General features: G+C 48.0%; 1 protein-coding gene across 1 annotated transcript in view; it reads left to right on the top strand.

The window, feature by feature from the left end:
* Positions 1–26,528, top strand: part of rimbp2a (RIMS binding protein 2a) — a 76,360-nt gene that overhangs the window by 35,748 nt on the left and 14,084 nt on the right. The window contains exons 4-17 of the mRNA XM_030354359.1: positions 1,008–1,097; positions 5,058–5,180; positions 8,329–8,433; positions 9,335–9,385; positions 13,370–13,550; positions 15,086–15,249; positions 15,594–15,673; positions 16,119–16,228; positions 18,414–19,256; positions 21,201–21,352; positions 22,435–22,950; positions 23,266–23,655; positions 25,146–25,298; positions 26,110–26,259. Coding sequence (XP_030210219.1) covers positions 1,008–1,097; positions 5,058–5,180; positions 8,329–8,433; positions 9,335–9,385; positions 13,370–13,550; positions 15,086–15,249; positions 15,594–15,673; positions 16,119–16,228; positions 18,414–19,256; positions 21,201–21,352; positions 22,435–22,950; positions 23,266–23,655; positions 25,146–25,298; positions 26,110–26,259 — 3,108 coding nt within the window. The remainder of the gene's footprint in view (positions 1–1,007; positions 1,098–5,057; positions 5,181–8,328; positions 8,434–9,334; positions 9,386–13,369; positions 13,551–15,085; positions 15,250–15,593; positions 15,674–16,118; positions 16,229–18,413; positions 19,257–21,200; positions 21,353–22,434; positions 22,951–23,265; positions 23,656–25,145; positions 25,299–26,109; positions 26,260–26,528) is intronic.

A 26,528-nucleotide genomic window follows, 5' to 3' on the forward strand; every position in this document is an offset into this window, starting at 1 on the left:
TCAACAGGTGAGCAATTATCATTTATAAATGGGATATCCAAATCAAACTAAATGGTCTGTGTATCCTCAGGGTTTAAATCCAAAGCCAACATGATCGAGGCACCATCTCTTCAACCAACCTAGTTCTATCCGGCCTCCATTGTGGTTACGCCATTGACTAACTGATAATTTCACTGTAAACCAGCAAGCACTTTCTCTCTTCCACACCACGTCACAGCCTTTCTCTGCGACTTCACCACAAGATTCAAATGTATTTCGTTATTGCCCTCCATAAAGGAAATGCATTCCCACAGCCTAATCGTTGCATAAACCACATCACGTAAACAAACAACACGTCAACACACAACACGTAAACAAACAGCACGTTAACAAACAACATTTTAACAAACAGCATCTTAGCAAACAGCATGTTAACAAACAGCACGTTAACAAACAGCACGTTAACAAACAGCATGTTAACAAACAGCACATTAACGAAGAAACAATCATCCAACACTAGGGCCCTTTGGCACGGAGTTCCTAAAGCGCTTTCAACCCTGAATCTCCATTCCAGCCCATTTATGTTCCTTCCTGCTCCTCCCCCACACCAAGGCCCTCCCCTTTCTTAGTCTCCCTCCATTTCTTTCTCCCAGAGACTAATCGTTAATAACAAGGTAATGGATGGTGACAGCGGACAGCTGTGGCTTTAGTACTGGAGACAGCGTCTTACAGAGCGGTCGACATGTCACAATGCACACACTTGCACACACTTGCACACACACACAAACACACACACACACACACACACACACACACACACACACACACACACACACACACACACACACACACACACACACACACACACACACACACACACACACACACACAACCACGCCCAAGCAAACACACTCCTCTTTGCTAATTACATAACGGTTCTAAAATGGATAGGATGATACTTATGTTCTTGAAAACGACATAGGGTTGTAATGTATACATTTTTCTCTCCTTCTCCTCTATTTTGCCAGAAAGCAAAGCTCCATGCGGCCCTACAAGAGCAACATCGGCTTAACCTCGAGCTGATCAACCACACCCTCCGATCCACCAAGTATGACCAGGTATGTAACACACACACACACACACACACACACACACACACACACACACACACACACACACACACGCACACACGCACGCATGCATGCATGCATGCGTGCACGCTCACATACAAATATAAGGAAATTGCTATATTTATACATAGATACATAATATATTTCTATATATAAATATAGCTATATCTAAATATAGCTATCTATATATATAACGATCAATAGTCGTATGTATGTCTACAGGATGCTCAAGGCATCACCCACATCGACCAATCGATAAGCCAACACCCTTGCTCGTTTCATTAATGTATATGGCTGGCATCCATTAGGTCTTTGCAGATGCACCCTAACCATATATATATATATATGTATATTATATATACATATATATATATATATATATATATATATATATATATATAGATAAAAAATATATATTTATGTATTTAAAGTGTATTGTGTATAATTTGCATGAAATCTGAACCATTCACCCTTATTATCTGTTCATCTGTTTATCTGTTGGTACCTTTTCAAATATGTGAAACCAAAACTGATTCGGTTTAATGACGAATGCTGGCTACACACTAGATACATTTTCTAATTTAGATAGCGTGAGAGACCACATATCTAACGATAGTACATGATACATTTCCTTGTTTTGGTTGTTTAGTGTGTGGAAGGAAACAATTATGCCAACACAGCACACCACAAATCTCGCAACATGATAAAAATCGTGAATTTAGTGTAAATAAACTTGGCGGACATCGGTCAGAAGGAACTAGCTATACTCGCTTTTGCAATCGTTTTTGTATGGAAAATTCGAAATTCTATTTGATGTTCCTCGAAGACAACCCCACTTTTGCTTTTGCCGCCATGGCTTCTGTTATGATGGCTTGATGAATTGTTGGCGTTGAGTCAGCCTGGCTTCCGATTGGCTGTTGTCCTGCCGACGTGACCATCAATTGTCTACGTCCTCGGCTGTCGTTGTGGTCCCCCCCCACACTACAGGCCATCAGATGGAAAATATTGAACATGTTTTATATTTGCGATTTTGAAATCGGTGGGGCCCCGATCCTAAAAAAACTTAAAACACACCACACCACTGGATAATCTGGCCCAAAACAATCTGTAGAACCATCAGAAAATGGGGGCTTTGCCGACCATTGTTGGAAATCTGGCACAAATTCGCACTGATTATCCTGTAGTGTGTACCCAGCATAAGTTAGCTCCATTTTCATAGCCTCATGGGACCATCCTGATCTTGCACGTTCTCATTTTGAGAAAAAAGGACTTTAGTGTTGCAGGAAAAGGCGACTTACACAATGATTCCTTGCCTGGAATTAATCCTTTAAAACTGCCTCCCTCAGATGTTTAAAAAAAGATGTTCTGTCTGTTCTGCGTTATGAAAAAAAGCTGTGTAGATGAATGCATTGTTTTCTTCGTACCAAGGTGTTTAAAAAGACCACTCAAATGATAGTGGCAGAAATCCTGCCATTTACGCATGCATGTGTGTTTCTATACGCATGAGTACCTATGTGCTTGAGTTTTTGCATGTGTGCTTTACACGCAGCATTGAATAAGTCTATTGCTACTCTGATGTACACTCAGGGTGCACTCACACTAGGCCATCTGGCCGTGGCCATGGCCGTTTTCACACCTAACCGTGCTCAAATCTGCCAGTGTGAGTGTGGCCAGTCTGGCCAGGCCAGGCCAACTTGGCCACTTGGGAGAGGTGTGCTGCTACGGCACGGGCCGCCGCGGTACAGATGCTAATGAGCCGACACGCGCACACGCACGGCTACGCAACCTGAGCTGGATGACGTATAGTCAATGCGACGACCATGAACATAATAAAGGCGACGAGCCTTCTTTCCCATTAAACGGTAAACATGGCGTCAAGCGGTTCAACTGTTGGTTCACGTTGGTCCCATAGAGAAGTAGAGTGTCTGTTAGCCATTTGGGCAGACGATTAGCAACAGACAAAGCAAAAGTGCAAACTGTGTTCTCTGTGTTGTTGTCCATTGTTGTTAAAACTCTAAATGGCGGCAGACTTTATTATGGTCCATGCACCGGACGCTTGGTGATGACGTGTTACGACCTGATGACGTATCTACAAGAGCCTACCGTGGCCAGGCCACAGTTGCGACGGCCAACGGCCACGGCCAGATGGCCTAGTGTGAGTGCAGGCCAGAGAACAATGGGGCCAGTTTAGCACGGTTAAGTGAGAAAACGGCCAACGGCCACGGCCAGATGGCCTAGTGTGAGTGCACCCTCACTCTCCATTCACTTATTTCCTTTTTTGCGTCTTTTCTTTCAATTCCGATGAATCGGAATCTAAAATGAATGTCGACTTCAAAAAACCCAGTTATTACCCAACACATGTCCCATATGACATAGTCCCTGACTCAATTCTACCAACCCAATCAATAAATTGGATCCAATTAATGTGATTCTTAAAGATATTCACGACACGAGAGGAAACCGTCTCCTTCTGCCGTGGCCCTTTTCAGTCGCATAAGCTTATCTGTCCCGGTAATTAATGAACAGATTGGTGTGTTCGTGAGAATTGGTTTGGAGCTGGGTCTCATGAGTCCGCCAGGGAAACCATCTCCCGTTTACACAGCTCCTGAGTGATGAAGCAGAAAGCTCCAGTCAGCAGCTCTTCTTCGCTCATCCTCTCCCTCTTTCTGGTTTTCTCACTCTTGCTCTGGGTCTCGCTCTCTCTCTCTCTCTGAGGTTGGATAGGGTTGATTTAGACTTGTGAGACCACACCCGATCTCGTAAGTCCACACTTTGCTTCTCTCTGCAGATTGCTCTGCCCCTCGATCCTGTTGAGAGATTATTCCAAACATTTCAAAATGCTAGGACCAATCAGTGTGCACCTTGTTCTTTATTTGCTGAAACTCCCTCCCCAAGCCCTGCCATTTAAAAAAAAAAACAATGGCATAGCCCGGCAAACATTTTTTATCCGAAATAGAATGACTGAGTAACGATGTTAAAAGATTAACAGCAATCTGCACGGAAGGCTTTTCTCAGATTAAATTATGGGTTTTGCTTTACTTCCAACCGGATTCGGCAAGAGCAAATAAAGCCAGAGCCTGACTATGATTGGCTGGGGCTTTGTGAACAATGTAAGGACGCAGACGTTTGAAAATCAATCGCTGCCCCAGCCCAAGTCCAGAGTGGTATTGGACTTGGATACCGCAACAAGAAACTGTGGATATCCGGATGGCCTCATGAGGCTGGTGCTGACTCACTTCTCACATGGACGGCAAACTCCTAACCATTCCCCTCAGCCAAAATTATTTTATTTTGATTATTTATTCAGGAAGTGAGGAAAAAAGATTAAATCCAAAAACGTGTATAATATCTAGCCTTCTGAGACATCCCGATCTTGCAATTTCCCATTTCAGTTTCTAGCAGTCTGTTCTGGATCCCGGAGACCAGTTTTCTAAACCAGCGCTAGGGGAAGACGTTTAAGTTAATGATGAATCAATGAGTGACACAGTCTGCACACCGTCAAAAACAATGGTGGTTGTAGCAATGGACAGAACAATTGCAACAATTTTATCTGAAGAAGACAGAATAACAATGGCAAACATTAATTTGCACTGTAGGCTTCCCTTCCCTTAAAGATGATGTTTGCTTTTCTTCCGAAAGCAAAGAGTCATTTCAATTCAGCGTAAAGCCATGCCTATATTTGGGAATCATTTAAATGCTCAGACATTCACTGACAAAAGCTCCTTCCACTTTCTGTTTTAAAAGAGGCCAGACTGATCCTCGGCGACAGTTTCTAAACGTGTACTTTCGAGATCAGGATGGCGTGTCATCCGCTTCTCCCTTTTGTTTTCCTAAACTTTCTTTTGTTCCACTTTCACTTTCACTTTCACTTTCACTTGCCTCCACGGTTTGCCCCGTCCCTTTGAACATGCAGTAAGGAGCCGTTGTGTTGACCCGTTTGTGGTGCAGGTGCGGTCCGACTACGAGCAGCTGAGGCGGACCTTTGTGCTCGTGAGGCGTGAGAGAGACGCAGCCCGGCAGGATAGGACCCACCTCCAAATCAAAGTAGAGAAACTGGAAGAGGTTCTGAAGGTGTGGTCTGCGTCTAAGACATTGCTGCTTTACGTTACTGTGTGCAACACCTTCTTAATACATCAACGTTTTAGTGTGGGGTTTAATATGACAAAACTGATGTCTTATTAATACTCTCAAATGCACTATAAACTTAAATGCATTATAAACTTCCAAGCAATTATTGTTATGCATTGTAAATGAACAGCAGATATTAATTGCTTTTCACGGTTTTAAATACACTTTGGAGGTTTGCCCTCACAAAAACAGGACACTAATACAAAACAAGAGGGGCACATAAATCACAGCGTAAACTGTCATCGGTTTGTTGTCATTGTTTGGTCGTCTGTGATTAGGAGCCGACTTCGTCATTACAAATCCCCCCCCATCTCAGTAGGGTTGTTTGTAGAGCTTATCGAGGAGAGCCTTATACACTAAGAGCAACGGACCCATTTCTGAATACAACAGAACAAATGTGTCAAATTCTAATTGTGTATTGACTCTGATGATAGGAATAATGTATGCTGCCGAGAAATAACAGCATCTTCTGTTGGTGGGGGGGGGGAGAAGCAGAGAAGAATGTAGGAGGAGAGAAGCTTGTGGCTACAAAGTGCAAACAGCTGAATTGTGGTTTCAACAGGGATACAATCTGCTAATCAAAGGAACATTAGCACATCCCCTCCGCAGGAAAACAGGACACCAATCAGTGTATGTGTATTATCTCGAGAAGCTTACATTGCGTAACGTGATGCAGGCAATCAACCGAAAGGCTTGCATAGATTATTTACATCAATATCACATACTTTTTTTAATCGAGACATGGCCTCATTACTCTCATGAAATTGATGCTAATCACGAAAGAGCCGTCATAGCGGTGAACATTTTTGGCAAGATGTCAAATTTGAAAAAGTTTGCACATGTTTGGGAGAATATCTGGTGACACTTTATAATAAGGTGCCATAATAAATAGCAAACTAGTCATTACCTAACCCTTTGTTAATATATATATTTTTTTTAGTAAAATATCTATTTGGCGCAAGTTAATAGTTTTTTTTCACTGACCACAGAGTGTCGCGTGTTAGGGTTAGGCTTAGGGTAGTGTGTAAGGTTTAGCGCCGTGTGTTATGGTTAGGGTTAGGGTTAGGGCCGTGTGTTAGGGTTAGGGCCGTGTGTTAGGGTTAGGGTTAGGGTCATGTGTTAGGGTTGGGTTAGGGTTTATGCAAACAACTAATATTTAATTATGATGAAAAAACTATTAACTTGTGCCAAATAGATATTTTAGTAACAATTAACAAATATAAACAAAGGGTTAGGTAATGACTAGTTTGCTATTTATTATGGCACCTTATTATAAAGTGTTACCGAATATCTTTTGGCGAATATGTTGGCCGGTGTTCACCATGATACATCACAGGATATTTAAAGGCACGGCCAAATAATGAAATTAATGAATTGAGGTCGGGCCAAGAGTTGATCAGTGCTCCATCTCAGCTCACCTTCTGCTAGCACAAAGGCTAAGTGGAAGAGGAACCCCTCGGTCCTGTCTTCACAGCACAGTTCAACGTGTTCTTGAACAATGCAATTAGAGTCCTGACTGCATTAATGCCTTTAATTGCTTTCTTAAGCCGACAGAGGGTCATTCACCCTGTCTTAGTGGTCTGTTTGAGAACGACAATCAGACTGCCTTTGCTTTGTAAAAGTAACATCTGTGGTACAGACGTGTGTCCTGAGTGACGACCGCGTGAAGTTTTCTGCCTCTTGTGTCGTTAAGCTTGTTGATCACGCTGTGTGTGTGGCTCATTGTAAGTTAAGTTACCCACGGAAGTTCTGCAGCGAGCGAGAGAGAGGAGGGCTGTGGAGAGAGCGTCCAATTCTTCTTTTTATTATGCAAGGCAGCGGGACTCCTCCAAATCACTCCCCCAGCCAAAGAGGCTTTGCTCTTCCACTGTGACTGAGAGAGAGAGAGAGAGAGAGAGAGAGAGAGAGAGAGAGAGAGAGAGAGAGAGAGAGAGAGAGAGAGAGAGAGAGAGAGAGAGAGAGAGAGAGAGAGAGAGAGAAAGAAAGAGAGAGAGAGAGAGAGAGAGAGAGAGAGAGAGAGAGAGAGAGAGAGAGGAGGAGGAGAGAGAGAGCGAGAGAGAGAGCGAGAGAGAGAGAGAATGATGACTGTCAGAGCTTCCAAAGCTCCTTTTCAAAAAAATATTCTTAAGCCCCTCTGTGAAACATCTCAGGGTTATAAGTGTGTTCCTCAGTGATGTGACAGCTGGCATAAGCCCTGCAGATAGGGGCCGCCACGCACTCATGACTTGGCTAGTTTGGAGAATGATGTTGATTCTGTGCGTGTGCCACGGCTGGCAGGTAGTTGATGAGTGGAATTAGGTCCTCGCTAGTGTGGTGTGGGAGACATAATAAAATATTTGGTAGCGCTTTGGAATAACTGCAACTTTGAAGCATTAATAAATCATAATCAGTTATAAATTATTGACAAAATAATGAGATAATGGTTAATAATTTCATCTAGAAAATGTGAGTTGGTAATTCTACTAATACTATTTTCTAATTATCTTAATAATTATTCATAACTGATTATTAATAGCTTACTAATGAGAATCAATGTATGAATAATGCTGCATAAATGAGGATTGTTACTTCTGCTTTATTAATTGTTAAAAGTTGCAGTTGTATTAAAGTGCTACCAAACATTTGAATTAAGTTGACGATGACAGATATCCGTTCAATGGATATACACAATAGAGGCTAGCACACTGAGGTGATTGTGTGTGTTCATTCTAACTAACCTCCCGGAGACTAAAGCCTTGGTCTCTCGTCTCAGAGACTAGCCATGGTCCCTGGTACCTCAGACTAGAACCATGCTCCCTGGTACCTCAGACTAGAACCATGGTCCCTGGTACCTCAGACCACAGCCTTGGTCCCTGGTTCCTCAGACCAGACCTTTGGTCCCTGGTACCTCAGACTAGAGCCCTGGTCCCTGGTACCTCAGACTAGAGCCCTGGTCCCTGGTACCTCAGACAAGACCTTTGGTCCCTGGTACCTCAGACCGGAGCCTTGCTGAGATAGATAGTGTCGCTTGCATCCCGTTTCTCCTCACAAGTCCCAAGGCCCGTTGTTTTAACCAAACGCTGTGTTTTCCTGTCTTCATCCCATGCTCCAGCAAATGCACGATGTCGCAAAGGAGAGACAGCGGCTGCAGGTAGAGCATGAGCGTGCCCTGGAGCTCCTGCACGGCAAGCAGAGGGAGATTGATTTACTGCAAAGGGTAAGAGCAAAACCAACATGAGCTAAGCTAACATATAGAGGATGTTCGTGTTAAATGATTCCATAGTAGCAGCGCAGGCGTTTGGGACGAAAGCTCTGATGCAAGTCACCCTCGCTGAAGACCCTTGCAAATATCATGGCAAATAAATCTTGAGGAAGGTGATCCATCTTAGCCAAGTGTCACTGTCTCTCGGGTGAAAGGCACATTCTGGTTTTGCATAGAAGCGTACGATAATGAATAATGCCTGTGAAAAAAAGTATGGATGGACCTCGCTCATCCCCTGCGTCTCAAGAACTGTGCACTTTAATTGCATAGAGAACACTTCAATAACTTTGCCAAGATTGATGGTAAAATGTATTCAACACCTTGCATCCAATATGCTAGTCTAAGATCAACTTCGAGATCAAAATGAAACGTGGGCCAAATCCTGACATCAAATTCAATCGTTTTTGTTTACTTTCACAATTTTAACAGTTCAGGAAAAATTGACCTGTTATACATTCCTAGAAAAAGGTCTATAAAACTGTAGCTATATATAGTAGTTCTGTTCTACAAAGTTTCCAGGGTTGTTGGTTAACAACCCCTCACCTTCAAACCCATTATTTGGTTCCTCGTTTGGCCCATAGGTAGCGTGGGCCAACTAGAGACCCTTGAGTTGGGAGTGCTCTACGTGCGTGACACTACAATGCAGTTTGCTCCTACTGCTGTACGGGGCCCTGTCCTCTTCTATTGTTAATCCCATCTGAATATGTCTGCTCAAGCACTGTAGCTCTGATGATCTTGTGATTCGTCTGACTACTGTGCTGACAGTCGTGTGTCTGCCTGGCTCAGCTCACCCTGACCGCAGTGTCACCGTCGCTCTGTGTGTGTGTGTTTCTGTGTTCGTCTGTGTCTCCCACAGGCTCCACTCGAAGCAGACCACGAACATGAAGGAGCAGTGCATCTGCTAGAGGTACGTCTATAAAGGACTCCTGATGTAATTACCGTGGATACAATGGTGCCTCTGTATCCACCATGTGTTTGCAGCCTTGTTTAACCTCATGCACCAAAGATGGTTAATCCACCTCAAATAGGACCAGTGTGATGATTTGACTATCAGTTTACCCAAAAGCCTGATTGTAAGATACGTTCAGATAGGATTAAAGCGACAAAAACAACAACATCATCAATATAAAATAAACTTAATTTATTTCATATGCTAGATGAGGACAGAATTTGGAAAAATGAAGAGCCAGATCTTTGAGCCATTATTAGGTGTCATAATCCTTCAATTTAGCCTAGCTCCGTTAAGCTATCCTGAGCACGATAGCACTGGCTCACACAGCTTTTCTACATCCCCGCTCACCATGTCTGTGGCCGGATCTGTAATAATCGTCTGACTGGCGTTGATCGACCGTCATCGCAAACAAAATCAAATATCCGTCACGACCTCAGCCGGCCAATAAAAGGTCTGCGTACAGCTCCTCTCTCCTTTCCCAGAGTAAGGGCTTTGTGTCCACAGCTACGCCCACCGTTCCAAAGTTGAAGTAGGGAGTCAAGAGGAGGGCAGTGTCTAGCTTTTTGGAGTTCCTCTGCAAAATAGATATTTTTTGCATAGGCTCTGCACTATTTTCGACGCTGTGGATTATATGGCTCCCTGCCATGCACTGCTGGCACAATTATGTTATCAGCTGCCTCTGGCTGGCTAGTCTACGCCGAGGGTAGCCTTGTGTCAGCAGTGCGTTACCATTTGTGTTTGTAGACAAACGACAATCTTACGGTGTTGTTACTGGCACTTTTTGAATTAGAGACTATTCGGATTTCCTTGGAAATCTTTAGAAAGGAATTGAAAGTGTATTCCCCTCACATTAACAAGAGTTAGGCCAGTGTTCCTCTGCAAGGCAAGGGAAGCGGCTAACAGGAAGCGAATGCTAACTCAGTGGAAACCCCCTCTGGTTGCACAATGATGAATTTAGCATAAAACAACTGGTCCAATTCAGAAGACATGCAAACGCCGATATACAAATACCTTGCCGTATCCCTTTAAGTAATTTCAAATCAGGGGAACATTCCAACTAGAAAATACCTAGCACATAAAAAATACCCCTTTCCGCCCCCAAAAACAATAAATTAAATGAATTAGGCCATTATGCAGCAGAAAGAACATAAAATCCACTCAAACAAGGCCATTGCAAAGAAAAAAACAAAAGGCACGATCATCCAGTGGCACTGTCTCGTCAGCTGGCCACCTCGCGGGGCGAGGGAGCCGGTACTATTCTAGTCCCTGTTTCTAAAATAAGACTGTCATTAAGTCCGGCGTCCGAGGCCCTTTGACGTCACCACACGGGGACACCGGCCGCAGGGGGTAGGTGTGGACGTGTGGCGCTTCGTGATTGGCATCGCTCCCCTCGCCCTCTCTACTTGCTGCTCGTGGGAGTTTACCAACGCTGTCGACGGAAGTGCTTAAAACCAGGGAGTTAAATTCAACTCCAGTCCGTATAGTCCACCGGGGCTTACACTGAACGTCCATTGTCCGATCACATGGCTGAACAGGAAGGGAAAGGGAGGCGATGCCAAATCGCGGAAGCACGGGTATGGTCGGGATGGGTCATAAAGGTGACCTATTATACCGAAAATCTGTAAAATCAGAGACCAGAACTAGATAATATAATTGTAAGCAGTGCAGTTAACCTCTCTCTCTCTATATATATATTGTTTAAAGGTCCCATGACATGCCACCAGGTTTGAATGTGATTAGCCGGTACGTGCCGTCAAGAAAATCTGCCTCTTCAGACATCACATGTGGGCGTGTCCACCTAGATGTATGACGGATAGATGAGCAACGTTTGCTACAGTCCACTGGGTAGGCTGGTAGACGGATCTATCCAGCACACATCTAGGCGGACACACTCACTTGTGATGTCAGTGGAGGCAGATTTGCAAAATGGCTTGTAACGGCTAATCACGCTCACACCTGGTGGTATAATATGTCACCTTTAATTCAACACCAGTCCGTACGGTCTGCTAGTACTCACTGAATGTCGATTGTCCACTCACATGGCTGAACTCGAAGGGAATGGGAGGCCATTACAAATTGCGCTAGCACGTGTATGGTCGGGCTGGCGTCATCTATTTTAGCATTTTGCTGAGCGTTGTACGTCCTTCTGCATCAGACGTGTAACAGCTCTCATTGATCAGAGTCGTACGCTACGCTACAGCGCTGCACAACGCAACACAACGCTTTCCTCCTTAGTCTAGCAGGGGGGGTTAGAGAAGAATTATATCAGTGCTTCATCTACTCCAGAGCGTTTTCCACTCCGCTTTAAATCTCTTGTCATCATCAAAACGGACGGGAAGAGGGAGGTAGAGCTATAGATTGGAAGAGAGCGATATATGGAGAGTGAGAGATGGAGTGATAGAGAGAGAGAGGGATAGATTGGAACAGAGCGATATATGGAGAGGAAGAGAGAGAGAGAGCGAGAGAGAGAAAGAGATAGTGATTGAGAGATGGAGAGAGAGAGGAATAGATTGGAAGAGAGCGATATATGGAGAGGGAGATGGAGAGACAGAGAGAGAAAGAGAGAGAGAGAGAGAACGAGAGAGAGAGAGAGTGAGAGATGGAGAGATTAGGAGAGATGGAGAGGGAGTAGCCTGTTAAACCGAGTTCAAGTAAGGTCAAATTATTTTCCATCTCCAGCGCATTAACAAGATTTCCTGAGGAAAAGAAGCCTTAGAGAATGACCAGGCCTAACTTGGAGGAAACCTAGGAACACAGTCAGCATAAACAGAACAGTCCGGAAGTTAATCTTCGCAGGAATACTAGAAATGCACAATATTTACTCGATTACTTTTACCGGAATTTTACCGGAAACACTTGGAACAGAAAACGTTTGACTATACATGTACATTTACATATGCCTATATTAAATTGATACTTATATATAGTATACAATGTGTTCTCTTAATTTGCACATGACACAAACACACTATACACACCACACACACACACACACACACACAACCACACACACACACACACACACACACACACACACACACACACACACACACACACACACACACACACACACACACAAACAACCCATTGTCTTTCTGTTCTCGAGCCATTATAAATAAGAAATGGCTTTCTGTGAAGGGCTGCTTATTATTCCCAATAACATTCTCCACAACGTCCATCCTCCGGGCTGAGTCAGCAGATTTCCAAAGTGTGCTACCTTCCTCAGAGAGAAAGATGGAGAGACAGAAAGGGTGAGAGAGGGAGAGAGAGAGAGCAACAATAACTCTCGCTCTCCCCGAAGTCGTATGCACAGAGTAGCTGTGGGGCGCCTCACTCTGCTAGCCACCGTGCTAGCCACCGTGCTAGCCGCCGCTTGTCAACCTAAATCACACCGAGGGCCGCTAGCATAATATCTGTAATGTATATGACTTCCCCCAGCATTATAACTCCACGCCTTGTTCAGCAGCCTTATCAAAAGCTGCAGTGCCGTTGCATAGGGACGACCCCGCACTAAGACCTCCCTCGTATCTTTGCGCTCTGATTGGACACTGAGGCTTTGGATCAAACGAGCAGCACATGGATATTAAAATGGCTCGTTAGGGATCCGGTCCTAATTGCATCCTAATTGATTAGACGATGAACGGGTAGGTGGATCTACACATCGACATGATAGGCAGTAGAGAACAAAAGCTCTGCTCCCAGCTCAAAGCTGTGGTTTGCATTTGAATGAACCCTTCCCTGCCGTGACTGACTGACTCTCTCCCTCTCTCTCTCTCTCTCTCTCTCTCTCTCTCTCTTCTACCCTCTCTCTCACCCATTCTCTCTCTCTCGCTCTCCCTCTCTCCCCCCCACCCTCTCTCTCAACCATTCTCTCCTACACTCTCCCCCCCCCCCCCCCCTCATCGACACCCACCCCATCTTCCACCTCACCTCCATAAGGTCAAGGTTCGCGACCTAGAGCACAAATGCAGGTCCCAGCGTAACCGGTTCCAGCTGCTGCTTGACCTACGCTCAGAGTTGGAGACGTCCGACGGCCCCGCCACTGACTCCTCCTCCCCGTACAGGAGTCACCAGCAGAGGAACCTCCGACAAATCCTCAGCACACCGCAAATAGGAACCGGTGAGTCATCGGCTCATACAGACTCACACACACACGCAAGCACACGCACGCAAACAAACACACAACTGTGTGCAACTAGGGAGTTTTTGACTCACACACGTAAGCACGCAAAAACACACGCACACACACACACACACACACACACACACACACACAGTGTGCTGTGTACAAATAGGGAGTTATTGATTTATTATTGCAACCATATGCTTACGATGACTTATGTAATCAACACGCGTGGATTTTCAATGAGGACATACAATACGGGAACAAGTACTAGTACGGTATTACTACTAGTACTGCACTACTACGACTGATACTGCCAATACTCCTAGAGTCGTGATAAAGTGGTAAAGGCTGCTACTGTCATGCCCCCCACCCTAAGCCCCGCCCCGCCGGTCCAGGGACAGTAATCACCGGTACATCTTCTGTACGGTCAATAACTCCCCGCTAATTAACCATGCGCCTGATGTACGACACCTGTTTGTTGTGAGTTAGTGCTACAGCATCCTTATATCAGGGGGGGGGGGGGGGGGGGGGTTCTCTGCAGCCCACCCCCAAATATATCCAGCAGCATCAGCAATGCAGGTTTAAAAAAGATAGGAGAGGAAGAGAGAGAGAGAGAGAGAGAGAGAGAGAGAGAGAGAGAGAGAGAGAGAGAGAGAGAGAGAGAGAGAGAGAGAGAGAGAGAGGAAGACGGAGAGATGGGAGGTTGAGAGAAAGATAGGGGGAGAGGAGTAGGGTGGTGGTGTTGAATCTGGATATCCTCTTTTATCTTGTTCTCCATTAGAGAGAGCAAGACAGAGAGATAGAGAGAGAGAGATACAGAGGCAGAGAGAGAGAGAGAGCAGGCGAGAGAGAGAGACACAGAGATAGCAAGAGAGACACACACACAGAGTGCGATATAGAGAGACACACAGAGAGCGAGAGAGACAGAGAGAGAGAGCGAGAGAGAGCGAGAGACAGACAGACAGAGAGATAGCAAGAGAGACACACACAGCGAGTGCGAGATAGAGAGACACAGCGAGAGAGCGAGAGGGAGGCTGCGGGGTGTTTGAAGATGGGGTGTGGTAGTGCGTGCGTGCTCCACGCACGCAGACAGAGTCTGCGGGGGTGCCTGCGTTTGTGCGTGCGTGTGACGATCTCTCTGGTTGGTGCCACTGCAGCTGCCTGCGCGATTAAACTCAATTCTCGCGCGGCGCCAGGAAGAAACATCCTAATAAATTCCTCGGCGCTCCCTCCTCGTATCTGTCTTTGATCTCCTGGAGGACGATCCTATTTGTAGTTCAGACGCTTCCCCGCCCGACGTGCCGCGTGGGGTCTCTAAGGACCTGCGTGCGGAAAGGCATTTATTAACATTTATTTACACATCTAAAGAGAGACGCATGTTGACCCTAGAACAATGTGTGCGCCAAAGCCTGTTTGCTGTTTGCTTCCTGCCCTCCTTAACAGAATATCAATAGCGGTGCAGAGAGAGGCAGGACAGGGGTAGAAATGAAAGATGTTCATTATTTGCTCTGGGAATCAATGTTTCCCAGGCGATGAGCGCGTGGCAAACACACAGCCACTGATCGACCGATCGCTGTTTCCCCGCCCACCGCCCCAGACCAGACCCCGGGAAAGGCCTGAGCCGCTGTCCGTCAGGTCCAGCGCCGCGGCAACGGATCGGCCCGGCTGCCCACGACAGGGGGCCCCCTCAGAGGTGGGTGTGGCCGATGCAGGGAGCGAGCTAAGCTGCGTTCGCTACGTGAAGTTATGTCGGCCAAGCTACCTGAGCTAAGTGCGTGTGTGTGTGTGTGTGTGTGTGTGTGTGTGTGCTTGTGTGTGTGCGTGTACGTGTGTGTGTGTGTGTGTGTGCAAGAGAGCTCATTTCGTTTAAACATCGACACACACACACACACACAGACCGATACACCACAATCGACAACAACAGTTATTCATTAACAGGTCCTATCCCTTATAGCCTGTCCAATGCCCCCTTCTCTTGTTATTCAGCATTGACTGAGTGCCCTGTAGCCTGACTGTAAACAGTGCACCTGGTTTCAGATGGAGGATGAGGTGAGCCCATCACCCAGGTCCAAGGCTCGCTATACAGGCCAGGTCCGGCTCTGCTCCGCCCGCTACAGGTGGGTGGATGGCTCTCATGGGATGTGTGGAGGGGAGGAGGACTCTGGGAATACCAACCAAACCGCCACACACTTAAAGGTGACGTACAAGCCGTTTAGAAAATCTGCCTCTTCTGACATCACAGGTGGGCGTGTCCACCTAGATGTGTGCTGGATAGATCAGTCTACCAGCCCACCCAGTGGACTGTAGCAAACGTTGCCCATCTATCTGTCATACATCTAGATGGACACACCCACTTGTGATGTCAGAAGAGGTCGATTTTCAAAACGGCCCACTCCCACCTGGTGGTACAATACGTCAACTTTAATCCAGTTATTCGGTAAAAGATGGAGGGATACCGTATAAATAGATGAGATGTTCCCTGGACTGTTGGGAAAGCTGGGATGTGGATATTGTTTTGTTGGGTCTGTTTAGGGTTACACCATGTGACATTTATTCCCTCAGTTATAACCCATACGATGGACCCAATGAGCACCCTGAAGCAGAGCTCCCCCTGGTGGCGGGAAAGTACCTCTACGTGTACGGGAACATGGACGACGATGGGTTTTATGAAGGTGAGGAGAAAAGAGTCTGATCAAGTTTGCAGATCGAAATAATACCTTTCAGAGCTGCATCATCAATCATTAATCATGATGAAACACTCTTTGTTTACCTCAATAATATTGGCTGAATTGTTTAAAAGTGCTGTATCTAATCAAATTTCTGTCTGTCTAGACTAAAGTCATAAACATACTGGTAGAGTATCATTTACTATTGTGTCCCTATCAGATTTACGAGTTATTCTATATGTAGTCACCCCTACTTCTCATGAAACCAGTTAATAAACATCAAAGCTTGCATCCAAATTGTTATAAATATTGGTTCACAGTGCCAGTTACCCAAAAATCATGTTTCTGTTTAAAAGATATTAGTAGTTCTACAATCCACAACACATTGATACTATTTTGTTAGTTTGTTTACTAAAATAATAGCGTAATTCAGAAAAAACTGGTTTAGCATCGGGCGTGGTAACGAGGCAGGCACACCCATGACAGGGGGGAACGCTGACACCTGGTGTGTGTGGATGTGTGGAGCTCGGGCCTGTGTAGCGGTTGATATTTACGTCTGTGTCCGAGGGAGGCTTAGGCTTCCCAGACACTGATAGTATAACGACACAGTACATAACATTGCTCGTTATAACCAGCACGCTCATCGCTTGAAGCTTAAACATTTTTTATCATTAAATAGCCGTGGGTTGTAACTATGGAGATAAAACCTCCCCTTCTCAGCCCAAAATGCATTAAAATATATGTTCAGCGTTCAATTCAGGCTGAAACATGGGCTTGGCTAACACTTTAAATCGTTATCTTTTATACCGTTTCGAAAATTATCTTCGCATTCTTCATCTCCTTCCCCCCGTGCGCGACAGAACAGTGTCAGATGGTACAATAATATGCAGATAATAAACAGTGTCTCGGTGCCAAGATCACCAAAAAGAACTCCCCATTAGTTGTATTAACAGGCAATTAAATTGATCTTGTGTCTAATCACGTTAGCATCGTGGCGGCTTCACCATTGGTGGCTCCTCTTAATCACATTAGCTATTGTTGCCAGCTTAGTCTTGGGGAGCAGTGGCAGAAATACCGTCTAGGAAGCAGACTGCCTTGCCATCTAAAGAAGGGCCCCTATGTTTGCTACTGGAGCCATACTGACTTGTTTCCTAGGGCGAGGGCCGGTAGGTTTACTATTTGAGCCATACTGACTTGTCTCCTAGGGCGAGGGCCGCTATGTTTACTACTTGCATCACACTGCCTTGCTTCCTAGAAGAGGGCCCCTATGTTTACTACTGGAGTCACTCTGTGTTTGCCAGTGAAGGGGACAGCTGGGGGGCCCTAAACCAGACTTAGCCATGAGTACTAATTCAATGAATGCACTCCCACTCACACACACACACACACACACACACACACACACACACACACACACACACACACACACACACACACACACACACAATCCCGTAATAGCTGTATGATACAATTGCACATTGAACACAATTAAGCATTAAATATGTCTTGGAAGATAAATGTGTATTTTTACACCTTTGTCCCGTGTTTGGCTCCTTTATGATGTAAAAAGATGGATCAACATGAGTCAGTAAGGCTTGGGATCAGGTAAATAGCTCGCTGTTAAAGTCTCAGCTCTCTAGCCTCATACAATCTCAGCTTGTGTTGACATTTCTCCCTCTGAAATGAAAGGCAAACAGGTGTTGACCGGGCGGGGGTTTATAGTAAGACGACCTGGCTCAGAAGGCTCAGGTGACAGGGTTACTATGACAGCAGTTATGAGCGTTTCACAGAGAAGTCCTTGAGCAGCAAAACACTGAACACTAACGTGCTCCGGGTTGCTGGGCTATAATGAAAAACGGTGGCACTCTGATCAATAGAACGCTGCAGGCGACAGAAACCAACTGTCATTTGGAATCAACAGTAGACAGACAGCAGAGCTTCAACATTAGATAAATGATACCCTGACAATTACAAATATTTGGCTTTTGGATGTATATCTGTGTGTAAATATCAAATGCCTACGGCGGATGAGGAGGATGGGTTTTCCTCATTGACTGATCGTTTCCAAACAATTTGAAAGGTTTCCCTGTCATTAGGTGTAGGATTTCTTTCCCAAATGATCAGCTGGGGGATTCCAGTGGCAGATGTGTTGAACTTGAACTTGCCCTGTAACGCCGTATCTGTCCTCCAGGGGAGCTGCTGGATGGCCAACGGGGCCTTGTCCCCTCCAACTTCGTGGAGTTTGTCCAGGACAAGGAGAAGCTCGCCATCCAGGCCGGGGACGAGGGGGAGGAGCTAGGCCAGCCGGGCCACGCCCCCTTGTGCATCATGGGTGTGGAGGGCGGGGGCGGCGGCGGCGGCGGCACCCTCGACGGCGGCGTCCTGTGCTCGTCCAACGCGCTGGGCCCCTGCAGCAACGGCACCGAGGAGGGGCCCCCGGACCCCGAGGACCTAGCGGAGGACGTGGTGCCTTACCCCCGGCGAATCAACCTCATCAAGCAGCTGGCGCGCAGCGTCATCGTGGGCTGGGACCCGCCCCTGGTGTCGCGCGGCTGGAGCGCCGGCATGTCGGGCTACGCCGTGCTGGTGGACGGCGAGCTGAGGGCCACCGTGGCCCTCGGGGGCCGCACCAAGTGCCTGCTGGAGAAGCTGGACCTGGACGGCTGTGTGCACCGCGTGTCGGTCCAGAGCACCACCGACCGCGGGCCCTCGGACGAGCTGCGCTGCACGCTGCTGGTCGGCGCCAACGTGGTGGTGGCGGCGTGCGGGCTGCGCGTGGACGACATCCAGCGCGACACGGCCGAGCTCTCCTGGCTGCCCAGCAACAGTAACTACGGCCACACCATCTTCCTCGACGGTGCGGAGCACGCGGCGGTGAAGCCGGGCCGTTGCCGGCTGCGCTTTGTCAACCTGAAGGCCATGACGGTGTACAAGGTGACGGTGGTAGCGAGGCCGCACCAGGTGCCATGGCAACTGCCGCTGGAGCAGAGGGAGAAGAAGGAGGCCGGGGTGGAGTTTTGCACCCTAGCGGCGGGTCAGTTGTACTTCCTGTTTACTTATCCTGATGTACAGGGTGTATGCTAACTTTCTGATTGACTCGATGTGTTTTACTTTGTGACGCACAGAATTCCACTTCCTGTTTACGTGTTGATATGCAGCATGTTTTCTACTTCCTGTTTACTTCCTGGAATACAGGTGTATACTTCCGGTTTACGTCCTCATACACAGGGCTCTGTTTTTTATGCACTGTTCAAATAGTGTGTTGTTTATGTCGAGAGTGTCACTTTGTCACTTTTTTTTACTTTGCTTGCATTGTGTGTTGCAGAATCACGTTTGAGAAATATGTGGAAAATCCAATGATACCACATCACAATATACGGAATATGTTTGCTACCCTATGTGGACTCTTTTGTTGCTTGCAACATGGGATAGTAAGGATTCCACTGACAATGCTGTGTTAAGAAACATTGCCTTACATTGTTTTTATTGATTTCTGTCTAGGTCCAACACCATATTGCAGAACAGGTCAGAATATGCATCTGCCCTGGGGTTAGTTTACTAAAAGCATCTTAGGCTCATGTTGAGTGCATTAGATACAGATCACATGTTGCCATGAGAAAGACAGACTGGAATATACAGTGACAAGACACTGGTAGCTCACCACCAAACCTGGGCACAATCGTATAATGCAGAAAATATGGAATTCATTATTCCATGTGGAATAATCTCTTTTTTTTTAATGAGATTTATTTCAATTTTGATCCACAACACAACCTTTAATCACCTCTCCTACTATATATGTGGCATATTGAATACAACACAAGCCTAACACACGTAATCAGTCAAGTGAAATACAATTTTGCTCATGTTTGCTCATTGCATCGTGCACATCACGACTCAGATCCCTATCCTCGATGTCATCTGCTATGATGTTTTCCGAGTCGAATCACTCAGCACCGCCTCAAACAATGGACACTAAAAAAAGAAATGCTTTGTAAAAAGCTTTCGCCTACCCTCCCTCGCTGCTCACTGAGCAAACCCACATTTTACCATGAGTGTCTGCCTGGATGCAGCCTCCCCCTGTTTTGCATGACTTGGCCTTGCAGCCCTGGAGAGTGGAACACAACATGTACTCTAGGATGCTCTAACCTCTCTCTTCTAAACACAAAATCTACTCTAGGATACTCTACCCTATCTCTCTTAAACACAACATCTACTCTAGGCTGCTCTACTCTCTCTGTTGAACACATAATCTACTCTAGGCTGCTCTACTCTCTCTGCTGAACACGTAATCTACTCTAGGCTGCTCTACTCTCTCAGCTGAACACGTAATCTACTCTAGGATGCTCTACTCTCTCTGCTGAACACGTAATCTACTCTAGGATGCTCTACTCTCTCTGCTGAACACGTAATCTACTCTAGGCTGCTCTACTCTCTCTGTTGAACACGTAATCTACTCTAGGCTGCCCTACGCTGCATAACACATAACCTACACAAGGATGCTTTTAGGAAGGTGTAGGAGCTTTCTTCTGGTTGAATGTAGGTCTTTCTTATGTCTTATCTTTATTCCCTTATACCCTTTGATATTTAAATCCATTTCCTTCCAAATATCCCCCATCACAACTTGATTCCTCCTGAATGCTCACAGCCATCCCATGTCCCCAGCATGGGCCCCTGTTGTATCGTATCGTACCAAAACCAAACAGAACCGCCTTCTCCTTCACAAAACCTGATTCCAACCTCTGCTGCTACTGCACAATGCATGGTGACCGTGGTGTGCTTCATCTATCCTCCTCTGTTGTATGCAGTATGTACACCCACACACACACACACACACACACACACACACACACACACACACACACACACACACACACACACACACACACACACACACACACACACACACACACACACGCACACACACACACACACCGACATGGGTACTGACAGCTGCTCTCTCGTTGCTCTGTCCCAGGCCCTCCTCTGGCACCTCAGGAGGTGCAGGTGCTGTGCGGACAGGCGCCCGGAGTCCTGCAGGTGCACTGGAAGCCCCCGCCCCTCTCCCCGACCGGGACGTCCAACGGGGCCAACGTCATCGGTTACGTAGTCTGCACCAAAGGACAGAGGGTGAGCTGGGGTTGGGGTTGGGGTGGGGGTGGGGGACAGGGGGGGTTCCACTGCGAACGTGGATTTCCGTGTCAGCCCGGTTTAGGAGGAGGAGGGGGGAGGAGGGGGCGAGGGAGTGGAAGGACTTTGAGGAGCTGTCTCCGGCAGAGATGTCAAAACATTGTGCAAGGTTGACAGCTTTGCGTCCGCAGCCGTGATTCATTTCCTCTGAGTTTACGTAATAGAGGCGGTGAGAGTGTTATAAGGATGCGGCACGCAGGAATGGAACATCAGAGCCTCCGTTCTGCTTCTCAATGTAAACATTAAGATATTGGATTTTAAAGGTTGCATGGGGTACTGGAGTACTTTATAGGGATGCTAGTGTGTAGCCGTTGTGATGCCGTATGCTGTGTCTGACTGCGCTCAGTTCTTTTACATATACACGTCATGTGCACAACACTGGGCTCTAGCTGTAGTGAAGTGCCATCACAAGCCTCTCACTTTTAACATGCATTCCGTTCAAAATGTATAATAATAATATAATAATAAAGATAGCTCAGTCTTCATTGAGCAGGCAAATTGTAACGCAATGTCTGGATCCTGATGGCATCATATTCCGTTTGACGCCGAATCTATTCTGAACTACATTCAATGTTTTTAAGGGTTACATATTATACCACCATGTGTGAGTGTGAGTAGTCATGACAAGCTGTTTTCAAAATCTTTCTCCTCTGACATAACAAGGGGGCATATCCACCTAGATGTATGGCGATAGATGAACAACGTTTGCTACAGTCCACTGGGTAGGCTGGTAGACTGATCTATCCAGCACACATCTAGGTGGACACGCCCAGTTGATGTGACGTCAGAAGAGGCAGATTTTCAAAACGGCTTGTAATGGCTAATCACACTGGTGTGATTATCTGGTGTCATATGTTCCTATACATGAAAGTTTGGTTTTTTTATTACAAATGAACAGTTACACAGAATGGATAGATTAACAATAGCGGCCTATTCGAAGATCGACCATAAAAAAAAGAATCACTTTGCGCTAATGCTAATGCTAACACTACTGTCGTTGTCGTGGTGACCGTGCGGAGCAGATCGCCGAGGTGCTGTACCCGCTGGCCGACTACGTCAGCGTGGAGCTGACCCGCATCCAGTGTCTGGAGGCGCGCGAGGTCATCGTCAGAACTCTGTCCGCGCAGGGCGAGTCCCAGGACTCGCCCGTCGCCGTCATTCCAAACAACCTGCTGGTGCCTCCGCCCCCCCTGGCCCTGCCCCCGCCGGGACCCCAGCCTCTGGCGCTGACGCTGCACCCCCACAGCGGACCCCCCGGCCCCCCGCCTCCTCAACAGCACCCCCACCTCAAGTCCCCCCACCTGCAGCACCCCCAGCCCCAGCTCCAGCTGTGTGGCCCGCCCCCGGCGCCGGGACACCCCCACCAACACCCGCCGCAACCCCACCCCCGCCCCCAAAACTCTCAGCCCCAGCCCCACCCCCACCCGCACTCACAGACCCTGCCCCACCCCCACCCGCAGCAGACGCACCCCCAGAACCAAGCCCACCCCCACGGACAGACTCTGCCCCAGCCCCACCCCCAGCCCCGCCAGCCCCACGCCGGGGAGCCTCACCCTGGGGGTCCCCACCCTGGGGGTCCCCACCCTGGGGGTCCGCACCCTGGGGGTCCGCACCCTGGGGGTCCGCAGCCTGGAGGTCAACACCCTGGGGGTCAACACCCTGGGGGTCCGCACCCTGGAGGTCAACACCCTGGGGGTCAACACCCTGGAGGTCAACTCCCTGGGGGTCAACACCCTGGGGGTCAACACCCTGGAGGTCAACACCCCGGGGGTCCGCACCATGGGGTGCCACACCCCGGCGGCCCACAGGGGCACCCCCACCCCCAAGGCCAACCCCGGCCCCCCAACTGTCAGCCGCAGCCCTTGCACCTGCAGCCGCACCAGGGCCTGAGACCCCAGCACCGGCTACCCCTGATCCCCCACCCCCACCCCCACCCCCTGCCCAAGCGACCAGTAAGTGCCAGAGACCTGGAGGCCAAAGAGCACGGCGGCGCCGGCCCCCCGCCCAGCGGATGGGACCCCCCGCGGATGGCCCCGGGCCCCCAAGGACAGCCCGGTGCGTGGGACCCGGCGCGGATGGCTCCCCCGCAGGTACACACCCTGGAGGCGCCCCCGTCGGCCAACCCCCGCTCCCCCTCCCCGCAGAGGATCCTGCCCCAGCCGCGGGGCACGCTGATCCCGGACACCGTGGCCAAGGCCATCGCCCGCGAGGCGGCGCAGCGCGTGGCGGCGGAGAGCGGGAAGGTATTCTGACGCTGGAGCGCACCGCGTCGGCCCGCGGCTCAATGTAGTCCGACGCTGTGCGATGTAGCACCACACGCTGCTCTGTAGCATGACACGCTAGTCTGTAGCACCGCACGCTGCTCTGTAGCATGACACGCTAGTCTGTAGCACCGCACGCTGCTCTGTAGCATGACACGCTAGTCTGTAGCACCGCACGCTGCTCTGTAGCATGACACGCTAGTCTGTAGCACCCCACGCTGCTCTGTAGCATGACACGCTAGTCTGTAGCACCGCACGCTGCTCTGTAGCATGACACGCTAGTCTGTAGCACCCCACGCTGCTCTGTAGCATGACACGCTAGTCTGTAGCACAACGCACTGCTCTGTAGCACCCCACAATGCTCTGTAGCATGACACGCTAGTCTGTAGCACAACGCGCTGCTCTGTAGCAAGACACGCTAGTCTGTAGCACCACACGCTAGTCTGTAGCATGACACGCTAGTCTGTAGCACAACGCACTGCTCTGTAGCATGACACGCTAGTCTGTAGCACCCCACGCTGCTCTGTAGCATGACACGCTAGTCTGTAGCACAACGCACTGCTCTGTAGCACCCCACGCTGCTCTGTAGCATGACACGCTAGTCTGTAGCACCACACGCTGCTCTGTAGCATGACACGCTAGTCTGTAGCATGACACGCAAGTCTGTAGCATGACACGCTAGTCTGTAGCATGACACGCTAGTCTGTAGCACCACGCGCTGCTCTGTAGCATGACACACTAGTCTGTAGCACCACACACTGCTGTGTAGCATGAAATGCTTGTCTCTAGCACCACACACTGCTGTGTAGCATGAAATGCTAGTCTGTAGCACCACACACTGCTGTGTAGCATGACACGCTAGTCTGTAGCAACACAAATTGCTCTGTAGCATGACACGCTAGTCTGTAGCACCACAAATTGCTCTGTAGCACCACGCGCTGCTCTGTAGCATGACTAGCTGCTCTGTGAAATGAGCTCCACGCAGGTAATGCTCCCCTCTTTGGTGATTCACATCGAACAGGGAAACATGGTCAGGAACTGACTTCTCACAACGAAAGCACATCCTATCATAATCCCCCTCAGCCGCTGACTGCAGTTCACTCCGCTATTCTCAACTTGGATTAAAAAGTGTATGAAACTCCAGAAAAATTGAAACCTCTTTATGCATAGGATATTATGTTCAAAGGACTTACGATGAAGAGGCCACTCAATTCTACACACTGCACCGTTAATTGCAATGTTTTGCCTTGGTCATAATCATCTGGTTACTATTGATTGTGCTCACACCACGAAAAGTAGTAGAGCTTGTTTGCCCGTATTGTCCAAAAAATAAATGCGTCCAATTTAATAATCTTCCTTCTTCATGTCCTTCCCTCTCTTTATCTTCCATTCTTTTCCGCCTCTCTTTCTGTCCTTCTTTCGTTCTCTCTTCCTCTCCTTTCCTCCTCCCCCCCCCCCCCCCCCCCCCCCAGGGCGACAGGAGACAGCAGGGGGGATACGGCGAGCAGCCCTTCCACCAGCGCCACTCGGACGAGGAAGAAGAAGACGAGGAAGGCTTGGCGCGTGGACGTCGGAGGGGGCCCTCGGTCGACGAGTTCCTCAGAGCCTCTGAGCTGGGCCGGCCGGTAAGAACCGCCACCAGGAAATGACTTCACTGCCCCCCCCGAGCCAATCACGGCTGCAACCGAACCCACGCGGCTTCATTGGAATAGGATCCCCCTGCTTTTCTCATTAATTCACAATAGACTTGCCAACCAATAAGTCATTTTACCAGCTAATCCCCAATTTGCTGCTTTGACCCTAATACGGTCTAATTTCATCTTATCTTATTACAGAGAAGAGAGCTTCCTAACGACTTTATGAAGTGTTTATGAAGTGCTCTGTAGCGACAAAGCCCTAATTCTACCATAGATCCATTACATAGAGCCATCTTTACTAGCCCAATCTACTGTACCAGGCGGTACAGCAAGCAACAGGCCGGTCACACGACTAGACCAACAAAAGCTTACCGCGAGGAAGGGTTAAGGTTAAGGTTGTTGGGTTAGGGGGGGTCCTTCTTGGGGGGTCCTTATTGGGGGGGGTCCCTATGAGGTACCGGCGCAGGTAGGATCCACGTGCACCTCGGAGGACGCACACACACACACACACACACACACACACACACACACACACACCCAGGTTCCGTTCGTTTCGGGGTCACGTATTTGTGTGTGGTTGGGGGCGTGAATGTGTGGATGCCTTTTTTCTTTGTTTTATGTTTTGTTCTGTCGCACGTTACATGTGTACACACGGTGTCTGTCTGTGGCGTGAGTGTGTGTGTGTGTGTCTGCGTGTTGCGCGGCGCGCGTGTGTGCGCGCGCCTGTGTCCCCGTCGTGTTCGTTTGTCGTCGCATGTGTGTCCACGTACTTGTACACTGTCACTTGTGTATACGGCAGCCTCACTATAGTCACAGTGAGGAGTACCACAGCGAGAGCAGTCGGGGCTCCGACCTGTCGGACATCCTGGAGGAGGACGAAGAAGAGCTGTACTCGGAGATGCAGCTGAACGACGAAGGTAGACGACGCAGCTCACACCACGCGCTCAAGGTACAAGTAACAGCCCTTCTTCCTGCAAACATTTGTGATCTCGATTCAAAGGCTTCTGTTGTTTTGGTAACTTTTCACGGTCACTTTCCCTCCTCACGGCTTGTTTTTGTTTCTGTTGCTGCATGAATTGCTCTCCCCTATTTGACATGGAAATGTACAAAAATTGTTTCTGTTGAAATAAAAACATGCTTAACGATACTGCTTCTCTCCTGATGTTGCTTTGTTTTACTTTGAAATGGTAATTTCTTTTCTTGTGTGCTTGTGCGTGT

Source organism: Gadus morhua, chromosome 4, assembly GCF_902167405.1.
Source record: "Gadus morhua chromosome 4, gadMor3.0, whole genome shotgun sequence".
Classification (NCBI taxonomy): Eukaryota; Metazoa; Chordata; class Actinopteri; order Gadiformes; family Gadidae; genus Gadus; species Gadus morhua.